Source organism: Nannospalax galili, unplaced genomic scaffold, assembly GCF_000622305.1.
Source record: "Nannospalax galili isolate Female #2095 unplaced genomic scaffold, S.galili_v1.0 scaffold1141, whole genome shotgun sequence".
NCBI lineage: Eukaryota > Metazoa > Chordata > Mammalia > Rodentia > Spalacidae > Nannospalax > Nannospalax galili.
The window spans coordinates 340369-362583 of NW_008345269.1; the positions used below are offsets into that span (position 1 = coordinate 340369).

The following is a 22215-nucleotide window of genomic DNA, read 5'->3' on the forward strand; positions in this document are numbered from 1 at the left end:
CTAACCTTAAATACTTTAGATATGTAACACCTGAACTGTTCACCTGTTCCCTTGTCATATCCTCATCATGATCAAATCTCCCTCAGATGCAGCTATTGGGTATGGCCTTCACTTGGCTTAAGTGTTCTTCCTTATGCTTCATTGTTTCTAGTGATGAAACAATACCTGCTTTTCTAAAAGGATGGCACTACTAAACTTGAACTTGGGAAGTTTCAAAGAATCCTCTCATTATCTGGAAATCTTGTCTTCTGTTGTTATGTGCACTTATACAAGCTGAATACAAGTGAGGAATTTACATAAGCCAGAGAGGTGCGAAGGAAAGAACGGGGTTAGCGAGCATTGTTACCAGATTCCACTCTGACTGGATATTCTCTGTGCTCACACCGGCCTCCTTGTAACCGCTTTGGGTGTTTAGCATTAAGTGATGACTGCTTCGAGGTATGGCCTCACATTACACATAGAATATTACAACTTTGGAAATGCAGTGAGTATTCAATCAACAGATTTATTTCCTTATCAATCATTGCTTAAAAATACCTAAACTTTTCTCAAATACATAGATGCCACATTTAAATAAGTTACCTCATATGTAAAGATTCATCTATTTTAAAAGGTTCTCTCCTTTTACATATAAATTATTTAATAATGAACTACTCTGATAAAATTATTGTCATAGCTGGGGATGGTGGTACATGCCTTTAATCTCAGCACTTGGGAGGCAGAGGCAGGCTGATCTCTGTGAGTTCAAGGCCAGCCTGGTCTGCATAGTGAGGTCCGGGCCAGCTGCACCTGGGGCTACAGGGAGACCCTGTCTCAAAAAGACCAAAAAAAAAAAAAAATTTTTTTTAAAAAAATTGGGCAAAAACTTTTTTTATTTAATGGATTTTTAAATCTATTGAATCTTGGTTCTTTTACATCTGTTTTTTTAAGTTATGTCAAATTAAAATACTATTTTGAGAAACATAGAGCATACAGAGAAAAGCAGTATGGGAATTGAAATCCAAGTCCATTTTTGTCTTTGGAATGTAGGATGTCGAGCACGCCTCTGGGTCTACTTGGTCCTTTATATTTTCATATGGAAAGTAACAGGTTTAAATATGGTAACTGTTAGGAAACCTGTTGCTGGTCAGTTTTCAGTTCCTCTCTCTGTTTACAGTTAAAGTTAAGCTTTAGCCTCCTTTCCCTTCCCTCCCTCCCCTCCCTTCCCTCCTTTCCCTCTCCCTCTCCCTTCCTTTCTTCCTTCCTTCCTTCCTTTCTTCTAAAAGAGCATTCCCTCCCTTCCCTCCCTTCTTTTTTCCTTCTTTAACTTCCTATTCTTTTTTTCCTCTTAGGATGTTCCAACAAAATTGGTTGCAAAAGCTGTTCCCTTGCCAATGACTGTTCGTGGACACTGGTTTTTGAGCCCAAGAACTGAATATACGGTAGCAGTACAGACCGCCTCAAAGCAGGTCGATGGCGATTACGTTGTGTCTGAATGGAGTGAGATTATAGAGTTCTGTACAGCAGGTAAGGGAACTGGGTACAAATACAGGAGAAGCAATCTTAACTGTTCCTGGGGAGGTAGTTTCTTTGTGTAATTGTACGTTAAATAAGTATTGCTTTGGTGGTTTGGTATTGTCAGTGTCATTGTGTAACAGATGCATAGCACTGTACTGATTGGAGGGAGCTAAGGGTCTCAGCAGGAAAACTTGATGATAGAGTCAAATTACCTTTTTGCAAAGTGAAACCTTTGCAAATAAAAATTGATACAGTGTGAAAATAACATCCTTGGAACTTGTTCTACAAGAGAACTTTCATATTTTTCTTTAACTTCATTCATTTTCACAAATACTGACAGAAGGAACCAGGAAAATAGCACCTTCTTATACTTAGCAGGGCAGGGCTCAGTGATTGTCTAGCTGAAACATGATTCCATTTTCACTCTGTGCTGGAAGGACTTTTAAATTTACCTATAGACTGCTGTCCTTTGTGAATAGCTTCACTTCTTTAAAAACAACCTAAATAGTCCCACTCTGGGGAAATCGGATGTGGGGCCCTTGTCCTGTGACGGAGAATCCTAACCCTCTACTCGAATGTTCCAGCATTGCTGTTCACTGACCCCCCCTTGTCTGTCTACATTTACTGAGCATGTCCTTGAACACTGTTGTCATCGTCCTTCCTTTTGTAGATTAGTATCGACTGTGTTTAAAAATTGGTAGAGAACACTGGAGAGAGCTCAGTGGTCAGGTGTTTGCCTTGCAAGCATGAGGGCCTGAGTTAGATCCCCAGGGCCATGCTGAACCAGCTGGGCATGGTGGTGCACTCTTGTCATCCAAGCTCTCAGAGACCAAAGACAGGCAGATCCCTGGGGCTCGGTGGCCAGGCAGCCTAGCTTCTTGGAGCTCTAAGCCAGTGAGAGACTCTCTCCCAAAACAAGGTGGATAGCACCTGAGGATGGGCACTTGAGGTTGACCTCTGGCTTCCACACAACATTCACATACATGTACATGTACCCACACATACACAAAATAGTTTAGGGAGACTGTTAAACATGAAAAAGCTTCTAGGGAAAAAAGAGTTTGCTTCATCTATTTGCAGGTTGCTTAGGAACTCTCCCAAGCTGTGGCATCCTTCGGAGACGCCCCGCCCACCAAGCCTTTCCTCTGTACCCTCACACTTGCATTCTTCTAGATGCAGCATGTGACCAACTGCTGCTTATCCCAACGTCTTCTGTTGTTTCTTAACCTGAAACTCACTGTAAAACGAGGGGCATGTTGAGGGCCAAGAGTCTATGTAATTTAGCTTCATCTTCGTTCCTTTTTGTTTATTCTACAAAGAAGTCGCTAAGAATTGTAACATCCTTGGTTGCTAAAGATTTCAGTATTCGCAAGCAAGGTAAAAATGCCACACGGGTACTGCTTTTCTTTATATTTCTGTGTCATATCATGGATTATAAGATTCACATTTAACGTATCATTAAGAAAACGCAATGCCAAGTAAAAGATGACAATGTTTTCTTACTGCATTTATTGTTACACAGTTTCAGAGATGTTAAACATAAATAAATGTGTTTTAGGATAGATTAAGTGTAATTATCAGAGTTCAGTCATCAGTAATGAAATAGCTAAAGACATCTATATTATACTAACAGTGCACAGGTTTCCACATAACTACACCAAACAGTGCCCTGGTATTTGTCCACCCAAATGAGCTTTAATTTATCTGCGAGAACCCTACTTTATTATTAGGGAAAGGTTTGAAATATTATGACTTCTTCAGCTTAAAGAAGACCTTTGGAATTTCCAGTTCAAAAATATCTATGATAGATACATGCACACATGCATGCCTTGCGGGAGTGTGTTTTATTTCTGTGTCTGCAGGAAAACCTTGTCTTCAGTGTTTAGAATGGCCTTCCTGGTGCTCTTTTATTTTCCTGTGTTTCACAACTTTGTGAGGAGTTATGCAGGGAGTGACAAGTGGACTGCAGACATCCCAGTGTTCTTCACCTCTCTGCCTTTTCATAGTTACTGTCGTTCAAAGCTGTGGTTTAAGTTTAGCAAATAACTTGGGGACTATTTTATCTAAGTTTTATTTATAACCTTGACTGAATTTTGAGAAATCTGCTTTGTGTAAATTGAATTTTAATACTGGGACCTAGGCACTTGCAAGGTATTGGAAGTAGAATAGAATCCCATAGGCTAATCTAGTTTATAACAGATAAAACTCAATACCATAAAAATGTCATTACTGTCTGTATTCATCTGCCCTTAGATGTCAGTTCTTCAAATGAAAGAACCATGTGTTTTCTTTAACCCTCCCCAGTTCTGTGTGCTGCTCACACATCACATGCTTTGATCTAAGTCAGTTTTGTCGGCCATTTTAACTCGGTTCAGCCACTAGCTTTGTCTCTTCGGAAAATAGGACTAATCTTTAAAAACTTTTATTATTATTTGTTTTATGTGCACGTGTGTATTGCCTGCATGTAGGTAGGTGTGCCCGTGTCGTGCTGTGCTCATGGAGGTCAGAAGAGAGAGTCAGTTCCCTGGAACTGGAGTTACAGACAGTTGTTAGCTGCCATGTGGGTGCTGGGAACTGAACCTGGGTCTTCTGCAAGAGCAGTCAGTGCTCTTAACTGCTGAGCACCTCTCCAGCCCAAATATCACTAATCTTTAACTTTACTTTGTAATTTAATTTTTTTGGAAACTCTGTCTCACTATGTCTTGGCTACCCTGGAGACCCTCTATAGACTAGTCTGGCCTCGAACTCACAGAGATCCACCTGCCTCTATGTCCTGGGATTAATGGTATGTGCCACCATGCCCAGGTGTACTAATCTTTAGATACCAAAATTTTTCTTTGCTTTTTGATACAAGAGTTTGACGACAATTCTTAAACAATGTTTTTAAACAAAAGTTGGTCAAAAGTGTCTAATTACTTTGAGAGTTGTATCTGAGCTTCAAGTCTTGTACCGGGAGACCAACTAAAAGCCAGAGACCTAGTCTTGAAATTGCCAGCTATGTGGACAGTGGAAAGAATGGCTAAGCATTAACAAGTCTCAATTTCTGCATCAGTAAAATGGCCATATTTATCTCGTCAACCTCAGATTTAGAGGCATTAGATTGAGCAGGTATTATAATTTCTGCCTTCCTGCTTGGCTATCACTATCAATGAGCTGCTTCTATCAATTTATCAGCTGATGGTTCTGATGAATGCTGTTGGTTATAAAGAGTTATTGAACGTGCAGTTTGTTCAGGATCTTTAATTTGAAAGAGAAAAAAAGTACAAGAATATTCTAGAAATAACAAACCGTTCCAAAAATATCTTCATAAAAAAATACACTGTACAAACACAATGACTGTTTCTCTATAAAATGTCACTTCCTGTTTATTAAGTTGAATTCCTTAGAGATGAATTTTAATAATCTCTGTAAGTTTGTGATGGGTACTTTTAGTGCTGTAGTTTTAATAATGAACTTTTTTAAAAATTTCAGATTACTCAAAAGTTCATCTAACACAGCTTTTGGAGAAGGCTGAAGTGATTTCAGGACGTATGCTCAAGTTTTCTGTTTTTTATCGTAACCAGCACAAAGAGTATTTTGACTCCATTAGGTAAGAGTGCGCGGTCATTGATCTGACTGAATTTGAGTCATTTCCTAGGCCCTTAACTCACTTTCAGTCAAATTGTTGTTCAGTATTCCTCTTTAAAAAGCTAATTATATTGACTGTTATTTCCCAGAAAAATTAAATGGAAAAAAAAGTTAGAGCACGTTTTTGCATTTCTAAATGAAATGATAGATTAATGAATGTTTCATGTTCATAGTCATATAATTCCAGTAATGCAGACATGCTCTGCTCTGTGCTGATCACCAGTTTTCTCTGCTTGTATGGATTGTTTGCGGACATTAAAAGTGAGAGGATAAGATGATGACTTCTGTAGAATATTCCAGTACACCAGGATGGTTTGCAGACTTGTGCCTGTGTGAAAATCTCATAGTGTATTGCACTGATTATTTCTGAGGGCTGTGTCCTCTGGTTGGTTTCCAGTCTATTGATTTGACTAGTTATGACAGCCTGTGTTTATCGTTAAGTCACTTGTCAAGAAGTTAAAGGGACTCTGTCTCACAGTTACTTTAATACTGACAGCATTTTCATAGAAGAAAGTTTCTAGAGGATAAATAAGCGATGCATTTTTAAAGAGAGACAAAGGCTTTTGAAATGACAAATGGTATAGCGGTTGTAAGACTTGTACATAGCAGTCCTGATAATCTGCTATTTTCAAAAGACTTAAACTGGGTGTGGTAGCTCACACTTAAAATCTTGGCATTTGGAGGCTGAGACAGGAGGATCACCATAAGCGCCAGGCCAGTCTGGGCTATGTAGTGAGTCCACACGAAGCTAGGTTACAGCATGAGATGGTGTCTCAAAACTTTTAATTCATTAAAAGCCTTACTCCCTTTAGAGTCTATGGGATTTTTGAGTTGTCAGGCCTATATATGAGAAAAAAGTATGGAAATTTTATGTCTTTCATCTCTCCTTTCATGCTTCTTTAGTTTTTCTTAAATCAAGATTATGGTGCCAACTTTAGATCAGCTCCAAGCTTTGGAAACTGAAAAGGAATCATAGAGAAAAATGTATGCTTAGCATCTGTGTTCTAGAAGCATGCAGTAGGTTACTTCCCATTGCTGGTTCTGACTCTGGTATAAGAGGATACAGTCCTTCATGGGGGAAGACATGGTGGCAGGGAGCTCTATGGGGAGTGGGCATCAAGCAGCCTGCTCACATCTCTGAACAGAGAGACTGGAACCTCAAGTGTTGGATTATCCCTCAAGGCCCGCCACCAGTGACCCACTTCCTCCCGCTAGGTCCTACCTCCTGAGAGTTCTCTGACCTCTTCAGTCAGTGTCACCAGCTGGGGACCGAGTGTTCAAACACATAAGCCTGTGGGGACATTTTATATCTGAACAGTAACAAAATACTTTGTTGTAGCCTATATTTTGTGTTTTAATGATAGAAAGCATTTCTGCCTTTTGCTTGAATATCTTCAAAATACAGATTGCAGTCTGCCATCCTCTTAGCTAGTATTTACTCCAGTCTTTGTAATGCCTAGGGGCACCATCATCCAGTTTAGAGCATAGATTGGATAGGAAACTACTGTGCTTGCCTGCTGTTGGGAAAGGCTGATAAACTCAACAAGAAAAATGTTTTTAGACATAAAATCTGAAAACACACAAAAATCCCACCATTGCTGTTTCCTCTGTAAGAAATCCACCCACAGAAAACACACAAAAATCCCACCATTGCTGTTTCCTCTGTAAGAAATCCACCCACAGAAAACACACAAAAATCCCACCATTGCTGTTTCCTCTGTAAGAAATCCACCCACAGAAAACACACAAAAATCCCACCATTGCCGTTGCCTCTTTACAGCTTTGCTGCTTGGTTTGGGCTCTGTGCTTGTTGCCAGTGACTACTTTATGTGACCACTGGAGGACAGTATTTCTCTATGATTTTCTATATCTTTCCTATGGAGCAGGCTTTCCACTGTAAAATTTGTTTAATTTGCTTTCAGAAATGTTTCCAAAAAGACAAAGTTAAAGAACACTGGAAAATGGATAAAGTCATTTTACACATTACATGATTCAATTCCAAGCTACCAGCATGAAAGATACATTTACTAACAAGGAAATTTACTTTTGTTTGAATTTCAAAAATAACAGCAGTAAAACCCCAGTATATCTTAATACAATCACAAAGGCACAGGTAGAATTCTCCAGCTTTTAAAAAATATCTTTTTAAAATATTTTATTTATTGTTTTTATTTTATGTGTATGAGTGTATTGCCTGCATGTATGTGAGTGCACCCATGTCATGCAATGCTGCGCAAGTCAGAAGAGGGCTGCAGATTCCCCCAGAACTGGACTTAAGGACGGTTCATAGTCGCCATGTGGGTTCTGGGAATTGAACCTGGGTCCTCTGCAAGAGCAGTCAGTGCTCTTAATCACCGAGCCATCTCTCCAGCCCCTAAAAACATCTTTAAAAGAGCAAAACACTTTTTTTTAGTTGGAGATGCAGCTGAGTGGTAGAGTGCATGCTTCACATGAACTTAGGGTCTAGGGTCAATCCCCCAAGACCACAAAAACAGAAAACCACTCCAGTCTGTGATACAGTGAACTTTGGTAAGGACGTTTACTTCAGTGGGTCTTGATTTGCTTTTTAATTACTAAACTCTAATCAGGATACATTTCTTTGATTATAATCCATTTAAAATGTCATCTTCAGAATGCTTGATTGGCTCTAAAGTATCTCTCAATTACCTGAGATCTTTCCAGATCACTACAAACTATGGAAAAGTTGGGAACTGGAGATGGCTCAGTGGTTAAGAGCACTGGCTGTTCTTGCAGATGCCTGGGTTCAATTCTCAGCACCCACATGGAGGCTAACAACAGTCTGAACTCCAATTCTGAGGGATCTGACACCCTCTTCTGTCCTCCACAGGCACTGCATGACAGGGGTGCACTCACATGCACGCAGGCATAACACTCATACACATAATTTTTTAAAAAATTTTTAAGCCGGGCATGGTGGCGTACGCCTTTAATCCCAGCACTCAGGAGGCAGAGGCAGGCAGATCTCTGTGAGTTCGAGGCCAGCCTGGTCTACATAGTGAGTTCCAGGACAGCTGGGGCTACAGGGAGGCCCTGTCTCAAAAAGACCAAAAAAAAAAAAAAATGCTTTTTTAAATTTAAGAAAACTATGGGGGCTGGAGAGATGGCTCAGCAGTTAAGAACACTGTTCTTGCAGAAGACTGGGGTTAGAATCCCAACACCCACATGGCAGCTAACAACTATCTGTAACTCCAGTCCCAGGGGATCCGACAGCCTCTTCTGACCTCCCCGGGCATTGCACGACACGGGTGCACTGACCTACATGCAGGCAATACACACATACACATAAAAAATAAATAAATGATAAAAAAATTTAAAGTTTTAAATTTAAGAAAACTATGGAAAAGTCTTGCATAAGTTCTGACTCAATCCATAAGAACTCATTTTGATCTCTTCCTCTAGAAAAGACTTCTAAAGTGAGCATGCCCTTACCTAAAATGAGAAGAGCCCCTGTTCCCTAACCCTTGTTCATGTTCACTAGTTAGCCTGGTTGTTTTGAATTGACATTCCATTTCCGAGTCCCCTGAGCTTGATAGAGCTGTGTAGGAATGCTTATGCTGCATGCAGACTGAGCAAGACCGAGCACCCATAGCTGCTGCTCGAGCACTGACAGTAGGACACGCTCTGGTCTTGGGTTCTGTTTGTCTCCTCCTTTTCCTGCTTTTATTATTTCATAGAGCTGCTCATGTAGGTCTGTAAACATCTGGGGTTTGTCCATGAGAGTAAGACGAAGTTGGAAACTTCAAAAAGAGGCAAAGGAAACAGATAGGCGCCTCCCCTAGTCCTCCTACCACGTAAAACCCTGAACGTTTTATATAAAATAGAAGACTGAAGTGGAAAGTAGAATTTAGCTAAGTCAGAAACCTTGAGACTCAAGGAAAAAACAAGCCAAGTTCCTTCTGTTTTCTTTTACTTCTTCTTTGCTGGAATGTATGCTAGAGGGACTGGTAACCTAGAAATGCCAGTGGCAGAGATCTACAGAAAGCCCACTCCTTTCACCCAGCGAATCAGGAAAGAACCTGCTTCAAGTGCAGAAACCTTGGACAATAACCATCCTGATCTCCCAAAACTATGGGGATGGCAGCCTTATGCCTACCAGCAAATGTCAGGGATGCCCTGTCACACCTGTCACAAGGTATCCTTGCCAACCCCACGTCTAGCTGATCTGCCTAGACTGCACCACTGCCCTGAGTTCACCAACACCTTGGTATTAGTGAGGGCCACACGGAGAGCAGTAATGGCAGACCCACCTGTTCCAGCTAGAGTGCGTTAACTGAGGCTAGTGGGAACTTAGACTCCACCTTCTTATCATCATGGCTTTCTTTCTTGTGTCACTGGAGACTTAATAGAGAATCTAGATGTAATTAAAAGAGGCCTGCTGAAGTGTTAAAGTTACACCCAGTGTCTCAGAATACCGAAGATTTCTAGAATACAGTTAAATTAATTCATCATACCAAGAATCAGTAAACTCACAACCTGGATAAGGAAAGATCATCAAAGATCAACACCAAGATAACAAATGGTGGAATTAAGCAGGCACTGTAGAGCAGAAACTGAAGAAATGACCCATAAGAAAAATAAGTTGTGCCTGAGAACATCTGCAGAGAAGCCAGTGACACCACTGTTGATGAAGGTGTTAGCAAAACCGTAGTAGAGTGCTTGCTTCACATGAACTAGGGTCTAGGGTCAGTCCCCCTAAGACTTAGGCACACTAAAGCAAATGCCAAGATGGGAAGGCCTTTGCTCGTCTTAGGAATAGGAGGGAATGGAGGGTCACCCAGCAGCAGTGTAGAAAGCCCAGCCTTGCCAGAACCACAATGCCCTAAAGCATGAGGAAAGTCAGGGGATCAAACCTGGGTTGTCAAGCTTGGTGGCAAGCGCCCTTGCCCACGGAGCCATCTTGCTGGCCTCTCCTTCAGTTTTGAAGGATCATTTTGATGGGTATAATATTCTTGGCTTATATTTGAGTATTTCAAACATTCTGTTCCACTCTCCTCTGACCCAAAGGCTTCTGATGAGAATTTTCTTGTTGTCTAATGGGTAGTCTCTGGTATATGACTAGATGCTCATCTCTTGCTGTTTTTAGGGCTGTCTTGTAACTGACATGTTGACTATAATGTGCCTTGTAAAGTCTATTGTGACTGAATCTACGTGGTATCTTGTGAGCTTGTCTAAATACCCGTTTTTCTCTGAGCATCTGAGACATTTTTTGTCTTTTCTGTTATCTTCACCTCCAGAAACTCCCACAGTGCATCGGGGCACAGTCTCTCACAAGTCTCTCTTGCAGTCTTTCTTCTTCCTATTTTCCTTTGTTGACTGGGTTAATTCAGAAGACCTCTTAGGCTCAGGAATTCTGTTTATCCTGGGGTACTTTGGCAGAACTCTGTTGTGAATTCTGTCTATCGTGGCTGCCCTCCATTGTATGTATTTCATTAACTGATATGTTTAGCTCCAAGATCTGAGTGGTTCTCTCTGAGCGCTTGTTTCTTTTGGCTAATATGTCACCCATGTGCTCAAACTGTTTTTCTCATTTCCTTGGAGTTGTTTTGTTTTGTTTGAGACAGGATCTCCCTGTAGCCCCAGCTGGCCTGGAACTTGCTGCATAGACCAGGCTGGTCTCAGTCGCAGAGATCTGCCTGCCTCTGCCTCCCGAGTGCTGGGATTAAAGATGCTGGGTTCGTTCCTTGTACTTTTTCATCTAGATTCTCTCGTTTCCTTAGGATTATTATTTTGAATTGTTTTTCAAGTACTTCATACATTATGAATTATTCCTTCTTTTGGAGTTATCCTAATTCCATCTTCCTGGTCTTTATATGAATATCTGTGCATCTGGTGTAATGTTTATCATTGTATGAAGTGTTTAAGAAAATATTTTTCCTTTAGATGGCATACTGGATCTCAGTTAGGTAGGGGTTGTGTTTGCTCATAGGAACCAAAAGGTATAGACTATAAGACGACACGATTATCTTCCAGTGTCCATGTGTCAATGAGTGCTTCACTGGTTTAGGCTTCCATGGTTCATGAAGGCAGTTGGACGATGCTACAGTGTCCTCAGGCTCCACAGCCTGGCACTGTGGCTTGTGGAAAGGACTGTCCAAAGGTACCTCAAAGCAAGTACAGGTGACACTAAGAGTTGTGACGTAGCAGCCACTGTCTGCTTACCACACAATGTGAAGGGAGACCCTCCTCAGGCCCCTCACAAGGAATGTGGAAAGTGTCTGGGCCTGTAGCACCAGCAGCTAGAGTTCTGGAGCCCCCAGACAGGATGGGCCTTCCTCAGGGAGACAATACCCATTCTGAGGAAATTCCACTTACCAGTGTTTACATAGTTAATATTTTCACTCCTGTTTTCTTTTTAGAAAGTCACTTATGAAACTGACTTAACACATGGATGTGCTTTTACCTATAAGATTTCTAAGTGCAATTCATTTTTCTGAGAAATTTACTTTATTCTTAAAGATCTCCAACATTTGTAGCAAATTGTCCTTATCTTAGGTCCAAGACTATGATAAGTAATTTCAAAATATCTATTCCACTTGATCTGGTACTAGGATGGCCACTAAGGCCTTTAACAGTAGATGTTGACTTTGGGAGTATTCAGACTTATAAATCGGTAAATTTATCACAATTGTGCTAAGCGCGGGTATCTTCTTCCTCTGGCAGAGAACACCACGGGAGTGCTATGCAGCCTTCTGTCAAGGATAACAGTGGCAGCCACGGCTCACCCATCAGTGGTAAACTGGAGGGCATCTTCTTCAGCTGCAGCACCGAATTCAACACTGGGAAGCCACCCCAGGATTCACCTTATGGAAGATACAGGTTTGAGATTGCAGCAGAAAAACTCTTCAACCCCAATACTAACTTATACTTTGGGGACTTCTACTGTATGTACACTGCTTATCATTATGTGATTCTTGTCCTTGCCCCTGAGGGCTCACCAGGAGATGAATTTTGTAAGCAGCGCCTTCCTCAGCTCAATTCCAAGGATAACAAGTTTCTGACCTGTACAGAAGAAGATGGGGTGCTGGTGTACCACCATGCCCAGGATGTCATTTTAGAAGTCATTTACACTGACCCCGTGGATCTTTCTCTGGGCACCGTGGCAGAAATCACTGGTCATCAGCTCATGAGTTTGTCTACTGCAAATGCAAAGAAAGATCCCAGCTGCAAAACCTGTAACATCAGTGTTGGACGCTAGCGCCCACTCTTCCTGTCCTCCTGCCCTGTCCCCCTAGGAACACGGCCCCCGTTGTTCACTTTCATCATTGGGTGTTGTCCACTGAAGCATGCACATGCCGCTGCCACCAAAAGCAAGCTCCACTGTTGAAATTTCATCCAGACCTTGTCAGTGTTTCCTACCCCACCCTTTACTCTCAGTGATGAAATGTCCTAGGTTGTCTTTCTGACACTTTATTTGCCTAGATGCTGCAATGGTTTTTTTTTTTTTCCTTTATGCAAAACTTAACAAGACAGTTATATAGACTGCTTTAGCAAAGTACAAAATAATGGCTTATAATGGTGTTTAAATATGCATCCATTTTAATCTACTGAACAAATATTGGGATAACTCCAAACCGCATGAAAGGGTGTAATTGCAGCATGAGTTAAACTTAAAGCCTAGAATTGTCAGCACTTCCAACTTGTTGTTTGACAGTGTTATTTATGTTATTTATATTAGCTAACAGGAAACAACTACTGTGTTTCAACATAATAAATATAATAGAAAAATATTTTATTTGTATGTTGTATAAAATATTTACAGTTATATAGAATATATAGTTACATTTTAATAGCAATTGTATACATCTCACGAAACCATTTCCCTTATCAAAGATGTAATTTGTAAACCTCAAATGGTTGTGTATCTATCCTGTTACAAGTAGATGACTTCAATTAGACGGTTATAAAGGACAGTATTCTGATCCATAAAAGGTATAAAACACCAGGTGAGTACAGGGAGAACAGCTTCTGAAGGCATCCACTTGGCAGCTGGCACTCCTGCCGCCCACGCATGTGGAAGCCTGCTTCGCCTCAGCATCACCCTGAACAGTACAGGAAGGGAGACAGAAACAGGACTGGGTATGAAGGAACATCTGCCTGTCATCTGGTTTTATGAAAAGCAAAACCAATAAATGTATCTTAAACATATGGAGTAACACTAAACAAGATACACTAAAGTTGGTAAAGCAGATGAAAGATCTGACTTCTTTTCCAGTGTGTCTTGGCAAAACACTCCCAAGCCTTTCACTTTGTGCAGAATGAATACAGCTCATGAGGTTTTCACTTTACAAAGTATAGACCTTGGAACATTAAGAAAAATGCATACTCCCAATGGAAAAATAGTTGTACAATCTTAGAGCAAACAAAGTTAGCAATAACACTATGGTCACATTAGTTATTATACTACAGACACATCTATCCAAAATACCTATTTTAAAATTTCAATATTTTATTTTTAGTATAAACATCTGTCAGTTATAGACAAAGATAATTCACAAAGTACATGCTATCCAAGTGAACTTTGGTAACCAGAAATGTAAAATCTCAAATAACATAAAATAATGTACTATTTTTTATATTGAAATAAAAAATTAGGAGTGACACATTCTAGTATACTTTAGGGTACTGAACACCTAAAGACTTAAAGGGAAAGGTAGTAGATGTTGTATCACTTAAAAACCAATTTGAAGTTTCAAATAAATTACTTTCTTACTAGCTGTTTTTCTTCCTATATAAAGAGCAGAATTTTTCCTTTTCTCACCAATTTATTTAAATTGTGCTCTTTTCCACACACCAACAAAAAAAAAACATCTTTGGACACTAAATAAACTTTCCCTAACAGGTGGCTGAGCTAGTGCTGTTTAGGTCTGACAAAATATTAGCTGTCTTTTTGCAACAATTACAGTGACTGTGGGTTTTCACCTTGGCATAGAGGAGGCTGGGATATATTCTGGCCAACTACAAGGTTACTGTTATCTTTCCCCATCTAAATTCCTTCTTGTATGTAATTAACTCTTCCCTCTTAAAAACAGCTGATTCTGCCACTAAAGTGCTTCCTTCTTCAGTACATTAAAACTACTTGGCAGGAACAGTGGAGGGGACACACTTGACTCTGCCTTGGGCAGAGGTGACTGTGAGCTGAGCCTAGATGGTTTTGGCCACGTCCTGCTTGCTGATGAGGACCTCCAGCAGTCTCAGCTTGGCCTTCACGTGCTTGTATTCACAGTACTCGTCGGCCATCGGCATCCTGTCTTCCTTCTGTGGACTTCTGCAGAAAGAAAATTCAATCTAGTAGGGATGAGTCGGACCCTTACATACCCTTCTGGAACACGGGGCTGCAGCTTCCGCTCAGCTCTGCCTTGTGCCTTTGCCTCCCCTTCACCCTCATTCACACACTCCTCATGGTCTCTGAGACTTGGAAAATAGGTGATCCTGTGCTCAGACATACAATAAAGGTGCACGGGAAAGGATGTGAGGAAAAAGGAAGGTTGGAGCTGCAGGCCTCGCGTTCGCTCCTCTCCAGTGCCACCGTCCCATGGCGGTGCTGAACGGTCAGCCTGTACAGTGAAAACTGTTAAAGGCAGCAACCCGAGGATTCTACAGAATCCTGATTGCACAAATAATTCATAAATTCATGGTGACAAGGAGAACTGGCCTAACAAGCATGAAACATCTCTAGGTTTTGTTTAGTTATAATCCCTGCTTCTGTTAATGTGCAGTGGGATCACTGAGCTTTCTCCTTGACTGATATAATTCATGAGTCTAGATAGTCTAAACTGGAGCCAGTGAGATGACTTAACAGATAAAGGCACTTGCCACCAAGCCTGATGACTTGAGTTTGATCCCTGGGAACCGCATGGTTGGAAGGAAAGAACCTACTCCCCAAAGCTATCTTCTGACCTCCACAAGCACAAAATAAAAACGTAATAAAACCTTTTCAAAATGAATAAATTGTCCAATTGCACTAGCTTTCTTCTACACACTGATTCTGAGAGTGAACACAGACCAATGTGTAGACCATATGCAGTCTGATTACCGTGTGCTCTTATTCTGTTACAAGGACATTTACAGTGTCCTAAACTGTCTTTAGGAGCCAATTTCATGGTTATTTTACCTTACAGATGGTAAACTGTAGCAATAAGTCCTAGGGAAACAAGATTACAGTCTATTGTTAGCTATTCCGCGGTTTGATTTTAGCTTCAATAAATCACCATTTTCTCATTTAGATGAAATGCATCACCACTAGAGGGCATGTACCCTCTACAGAGCAAATACAGGCCCATCTTGAGTGGGTTTAGGGGTTGCAGGCACAGCAGAATAAGCTATTCCTTGACTGAAGTCAGTACTGAAGTCATTCACGAGTAACTTGCAGCAGTGTTCTCCCACTGATGCTTACACCGATGCACAGATTGCTGTACATGTACAGTCTATTACCAACAACAGCCAGAACAAAAAGCATTGTGTTGTCAAAAGGCATGCCAAGTAATATTGCTGGATCCACTAGGCAGGGCTAGCAGCCCACTGGAGCCTCTCGGACTTTAAGACAGACTCCTGAGTTCAAACAGGTAAAAACGCACATTTCTACAGAGAACTCAAAGTTATCAGAACACTGTATGCATGTCTTAAAAGTGAGGGGGCTGGAGAGATGGCTCAGCAGTTAAGGGCACTGGCTGCTCTTGCAGCAGGACCTGCTCTTGCAGAGGACCTGGTGCAATTCCCAGCACCCATATGGCAGCTAACAACCATCCATAACTCTAGTTTCAGGGGATCCAACATCCTCTTCAGACCTCCGTGGGCATTACACAACACAGGTGGATGCAGTAACTCATACGCTTAAAACAGAAGTAACAAAATACTTTTTTAAAAGTTTTAAGTGTTTTAAAAAATGATTAACTAATTTCTCATGCAATGGCTGTTTAGATTTAAAATACTGAAAACATGTCCCTGAATAGTTCACTGAAGAATTCCACTGAATGATTTTAACTTAAGGACTTCAATGTGAGTCACATGTATACCTGAAGCACAATGCAGCCCAATTCAGAGGCACTATTATAAATATTTTTCAGGAAAAATTAATGAATATTCTAAAAAAGAAAAAAGTGTGGGTAAAAGAGAAACACCGAAATGTAGCATTTCACACAAGTTAGTACTGACATAAAGGTAGCTGGGACTTCAGCCATCAACTGGAAAGGAAGACTGCATGAGGAAAGCGAAATGGATCAAGACTGTTATTGCCAAATCCAAAAAAGTCTCATTTAAAAAGTCCATTCCTAATTAGCAGCCCTAGAAAAGTGAACTAGAAAAGCCTCCAAGGACTGAGAGGTGAGTAGATTAAGTTCGAATGTTTCAAGGCACTTTTAGTAAACAGACCCTCTCCCTCACAGCAGCCCTTGGGCTGAGATGGAATAAGAATCCCATCTCTGCCACTCAGTAACTCTCTGACTTTGGGTAAGTTATGCCCTTGCAGGCGTGGCCAACCTTCTGACATTGCCACACAGTATTATCACCTATGAAGTTCATGCTGGAAAGCCACACAATTGAGTTTTTAAAAAGCATAAAAAATAAAAACCCCTCCATTTTTAAATAGGCTTGTAAGTGTATGCTGAACCACATTCATACCTGTCCTTGTACAAATGTGGGCTACAGTCCGCAGGCTGGGCAAACCCGTGCGGTTTTTTTTTTCTTTTAAGACGAATGTCCCATGTCACAGAACTAGCTTCCCAAATCATCCCAGGAGTCAAACCATTTCAACTTATAAAGGTGTAAACAGAGATTCGGGGTGGCTAAGTGATTTGTCTTCTAGAAAGACACCTTCATCACCTGATTACTTACAGACTCTTGGTGATATTAAAAATTACAGGATATTAGTGAATGTGTAACAGCTCCGTTGAGACGGAAATAGATGAAGATACACGGTGCAACTAAACATTTAAGGGAGACAAAAATAGCTGTGAACTCTTGACCAAACCCTGGAATAAAGCAAATAGGGATAGATGCTAGTTTTCAGGGAAGATAAAAGCATTTATATGAACAGGTAGGGAATAGCTTATGGAACTAAGAACAGTGATGTTATATGAGGTGAAAAATCAGATTTTTAAGAAGCCATTGGGATGAATGTCCACCCTTCATTTCTCAAAGACTGGCGTAACCCTTGACAGCTACAGTCTCCTGTTAAGATAGTCCTAATGACTGTACTATCAGAATGTTGCATTGGACAGTTCCTAAGTCCCAACCAGGATTCCTGCAAATATATTACAGTCCATTCAGAACAATAGTTCTCTAGGAAGTATTAGCATAAAAGCCCTCTCGGCTCACACTTACCTTCCTGTTTGTTTAAAAAACTGTTCTTCAAATTCCCGTAGGGCTTTCCTCAGCCTCTTCTTGTCGGCCCTAGTTTCTCGGAGATGGTCAAGAAGCACAGGCCTGTATTAGGTAAAATGTATTTATTACTGAGCACTGGCATAACGGGAGGTCATGAGTGCATTTAGATCAGCAGAGGCACATTATGATGAAAAGGTGCTCATAAAAGAATCCTCTAAGTGAGGCAGGCACAGAGCCTCATTGTAGGAGCAGCACGTCAGCACAGGGGTCATAACAGTGTCATGGGGCAGGAGAAAGGGCAGACATGAGTCCAGTGGACTGAGCTGGCTGTAAGAAATGCTGATGGTGACAGTGATGCAAGGAGGCGAGGGGAGGGAGCGGGCACTGAAGGAGTACACAGACGGCAGAGTGAAGGCCAGAGACACGGGAGGAAAGAACATTCTGTCCTGAGTGTGAGGAACACAAAACCCCTGGGAATGAACCTGACCCAGGGGAGGGCCGAAGGTCCTCTGCAAAGTCTACTCACTTTATCGAGAGCCGTCTATGCTTTCAGAGGCTCAACTCTGACGTTACATGTAAGCATTTTCTGTAAGACAAGTCTGTTGGCTTCCAAAAAGCCACCCCGCCCCAAATTTAGGAATAACTTCTTTAGAACTACCTCCCAAAAAGGGGAGGGAGAGACGGAAGGAAAAGTTGTTTCCTACTTCCTCAGTAGAGTAAAAACCTCTTAAAATCCTTGTTTCCGCCTCATTTCCATTTGGGGCATACGCAGACCATATAATTTATGTTAAAAATGACCTTCAATGTGGGCTGTAAAATACAAACCAAAAAGCCAGATGATCAACAGGAATGCCAGCTACTGAATAATGATAATATCAATGAAAATCCAAATCGCTCTTAACTGAGACCTTAGGAGACTGCGCACTCATTAACTGGTGGCCAAGGTGAACCCCCTCTGGAGAAACTGTTCCTAAATGTGACGGACTGAGGCGAGAAGACAGAGACTCTGACCACTGCTGACCCACTCGGGATCCTACTCCTTTGGGTCCAGCATTTCAAGGACCAGCTCTGCTTTGCCCACTTCCAAGGATTAGATTAGTGCCAGAACCCAGCTGAGAAGTGAGGTTAACGTAAATCGAACTATGGCACCTTCCAGACTTCACTGAGTGCTGTGACTCTCCAGAGCCTTGTTTTCTAGATATTCCAACGAGCACTTCTTAGAATCGTAACAGATCTGGAGTTTTTTTCTGTATACTTAGAGAACCCAGGCCCGAAGGAGTTACAGGAGTCCACTGGGGCTGTTCACTCACACGGTGGCTTCATGTAAATTGGACATGGAGACAGCGGGTTGTTTGGCTTCTTTCTTTCCCTCTGGTAGCAGGGCCCTCACAGGCTCCGTCTCAGAGTAGGCAAGGTGATCACCAACAGGAAGGCGAGATGCTGGATCTGGCAAGGAAGACTGTTGGCTTCTCTGTGGACAGTCTTCATCAGAGTCCTCTTCCTCCTGCTTGTCACAAGCAGAGGCAAAGAAAGTCACAAAGTGCTGTTCCTCGTGCGGATTCAGGAAGAGAACCACAGAAACAGGCAACCCAGTGGATGACCCGTGTGCCTCCTGAGCCGGGGTAGAAACCACCAAGAACCTTTGCTTGGTTTCAGCAAAAGCCTGCAGAAGTCAATGCGCAGAGGTACCATGCTGGCCACAATGCTCACTTGTATTTACTGAGCCAAGGAAGGCACAGACGTTTGGAATATGGCCCAGGTTGAACCGCACCGCCAAGGGTCCTCCCTTCCCCTGAGAACCTGCACGACAGCTTCACACTAGTCATTTGGGAAAGGATAAGATGGACTATAGACACCTTATCATTCAGAAATCATCCCAGCTGGATCCCAGAGCAGGCCAATCAATCCAGGCAATACCAGTTTAGTGACAAGTTTGAAGAGTTCTTTGCAGGCCGAAGCATAGCATGGTCACTCCTTAACCTGTTCTAGTAACTATCAACCAAAATATTTTCCTGAAATCTGAAAGTCACACTCCCTCTTTAAATCCTGCTTCCTCAAAAAGAACATTTTAGGCTACAAATATAATTTTCTTAAAAATATAGAAATATGGGGCTGGAGAGATGGCTCAGCAGTTAAGAACACTGACTGTTCTTGCAGAAGACCCGGGTTCGAATCCCAGCACCCACATGGCAGCTAACAATGTCCGTAACTCCAGTTCCAGGGGATACGACAACCTCTTCTGTCCTCCGCGGGCATTGCACGACACGGGTGCCCTTACCTACATGTAGGCAATACGCTCATACACATAAAATAAAAATAATAAATATTAAAAATATAGAAATATAAATGTACTCAGATAAATTCATATTTGTTTAACATTTATTGCTTTGATATCTTGAGTGAATAGCTGCTTTGAAATTGATGGAGTAGGATTTGTGGTGTTTTTCAAGTTCTACATTCAAAGGTTATTAAAAGTAACCTAACTCAATTTCAATACTAATTTTCTATTGAAATAAATCTACTTATATCTTGTACAGTGTGACAGGATGGCACTGAAGCAATGTTTACGTCAAGGACGGCATTGTCAATTTTGTTAACCAATACATAAAGAATAGAAAGCTTCTGTTTTTGTCTAGCTGTGCTGTAAACTAGACAGTGCCAAAGTGAAACCCGCCGTTTCTTTCCCTCCCTTAGAAGGGGGGTGAGGAAGTGGAGCACGTGCTAGGACTGCCTTCAAGCATGCCAGGCCCGCCTATCCTGTTCTAAGCAGTTCCATTACCCACCACTGCTAAGCATGGGCCGGGGAAGCCCACACTTCCACTTTACGAAAAAGGAGCTGGTGGGGTTAGCGGTCCATACAGCCAGGAAGGCCACTCGGGAACGTCCCCCATGCATACTACAACACAGTGCTGAACAGCATCTATGTAGGGTGCCAGCCAAGGTTTGCATCAGCCCGGCCATCTTTACTTACGATGGTCGGAATAAGGGACGGTGCTGACAAGATCTGCTTGATGATTCTGTACCGGTCATAGAGAGGCTTTATGAGGTTCTTATCCTGCTTAGTTACCTGGAAAACATGAAACGAATTTTTATTCCTTTCTCAGACAACAGCCCCCACTCCCCCACCCCCACCCACTGTGCTGCTGAGGATTAAACCCAGAACCTGTACGTACCAGTCCAGCCTTCAGCCCCATCCCCTAAGGCAATATTCTTAGCAGACAAAAACAATGTTTTAGAGCCTTAAAGGATCATAATACTGTAATGCATCAGTATTAGATAAAGAGAAATCATAAGACACTGTGTGTTGTATGTCCCATTTTTCTTTCTAGGAACAGTTCCTTGAAGAATAGGCTTGAGTCAGGAAAGATAGGCTTTAAGGCTTTGTAGAGGAGTGTAAAAAGCATGTTGTTAGGCCTCTTTAAAAGATGAGTCATCAAGACACATTGCTTTTTCTCTGTACATCTATTTTATTTGGACTTTTGTGATTACATTCATAAACTCCAACCATGTTCAGGACTTCGCTGTTACGTGCATGGAATGTATACTACCTTACTGGTTAGCTCTCATGTAAATTAAGTTATCTGGGATAAACATTTACCTTTTGAACTCTCAGTTTCTAACATTTACCTTTTGAACCCTCAGTTTCCTACCCATACAACAAAGAGGTTAGAGTTTCAGATTCCTTCTAGGCTCTTCCAAAGATAGACAGGTATTTCAATTGACTCACCAAAGTTCCAACTAAAACAGTTCCCTAACCTGGGTATGCTAAGGCATTCTGTGCCCCATGACAACTAAGCATCCCGTGCCCATGACAACTAAGCATCCCATGCCCATGACAACTAAGCATCCCGTGCCCATGACAACTAAGCATCCCGTGCCCATGCCAACTAGGCATCCCGTGCCCATGACAACTAGTGCATCCCATGCCCATGACCACTAGTGCGTCCTGTGCCCATGACAACTAAGCATCCCGTGCCCATGACAACTAGTGCATCTTGCTGCATGACCTAACCCCGCACACTGTTAGGAGGGCACACACACAGTGTATAAAAAGTTAAGTAGGTATCTGTCTTGCCTGCTTACCCACATCTTTCCAATGTGGCCAAACTGTCCCCCTCATAGCTGCACTGTGTTCCAAGCATTAACCTGCTATGTACCCACTGCACATAGCTTCTCTTCATTCTCAGCCAATGGTTTGTACTCAACAAGGCCAGGGTGTGGGAAGTATGGTGACAACAGCTCATCACAGTCAGTCACCCAGGTGTCCTTTACGGAAGTGCACACATCCAAGAATGGTAACTGGCTCTGCCTTCCAGCTCCTCCAGAGACTCAGGGGGAGAGAAAACGGTTCGTTCATGTGTGAGGCTGCCCGTTTTCACTCATGACACTCCACACCACCCAGATGCCAGCCACGCTGGTCCATGTTCCCTCTGAAGGGCTCTGTTTCACTGTCTAGACCTGTTCTGTTTTAGGCTTGCCTGCCCAAATAGACTAAAATTTTATTGAGGACTGAGATGATACCACACATCTCTTCGCATGCACAATACCTACCACAGCCCTGTATCTACTACCAACTAGTATAGGTTTAAAAAAACACGTTTTCAGCAATCTTCATATATATGTGTGAATGTACACACACACACACACACACACACACACACACACACACACACACACACAGCTATAATCTCTCACACTCTGTGTCTTTATTTTTGTACATAGAACTTTTTTGTGTGTGAGGTTGTATAGTGT

The 22215-nt window shown here is 41.8% G+C and overlaps 2 protein-coding genes across 5 annotated transcripts in view; one reads left to right on the top strand and one right to left on the bottom strand.

Moving 5' to 3' along the window:
- The window catches only part of Phyhipl (phytanoyl-CoA 2-hydroxylase interacting protein like), a 58392-nt gene extending 45339 nt beyond the window's left edge, over positions 1-13053 (top strand). Inside the window, exons 3-5 of the mRNA XM_008841446.3 lie at positions 1332-1506; positions 4969-5086; positions 11806-13053. Coding sequence (XP_008839668.1) covers positions 1332-1506; positions 4969-5086; positions 11806-12340 — 828 coding nt within the window. The 3' untranslated portion in view covers positions 12341-13053. The remainder of the gene's footprint in view (positions 1-1331; positions 1507-4968; positions 5087-11805) is intronic.
- The window catches only part of Fam13c (family with sequence similarity 13 member C), a 113661-nt gene continuing 104497 nt past the window's right edge, over positions 13052-22215 (bottom strand). For 3 of the 4 annotated variants that reach the window (XM_008841444.3, XM_008841442.3, XM_029567526.1), the window contains 4 exons: positions 20435-20530; positions 18774-18970; positions 17464-17565; positions 13052-14410 (listed from right to left, as the gene is read on the bottom strand). In XM_008841444.3, coding sequence (XP_008839666.1) covers positions 14287-14410; positions 17464-17565; positions 18774-18970; positions 20435-20530 — 519 coding nt within the window. In that variant the 3' untranslated portion in view covers positions 13052-14286. The remainder of the gene's footprint in view (positions 14411-17463; positions 17566-18773; positions 18971-20434; positions 20531-22215) is intronic. The other variant, XM_008841443.3, reaches the window with a different exon arrangement.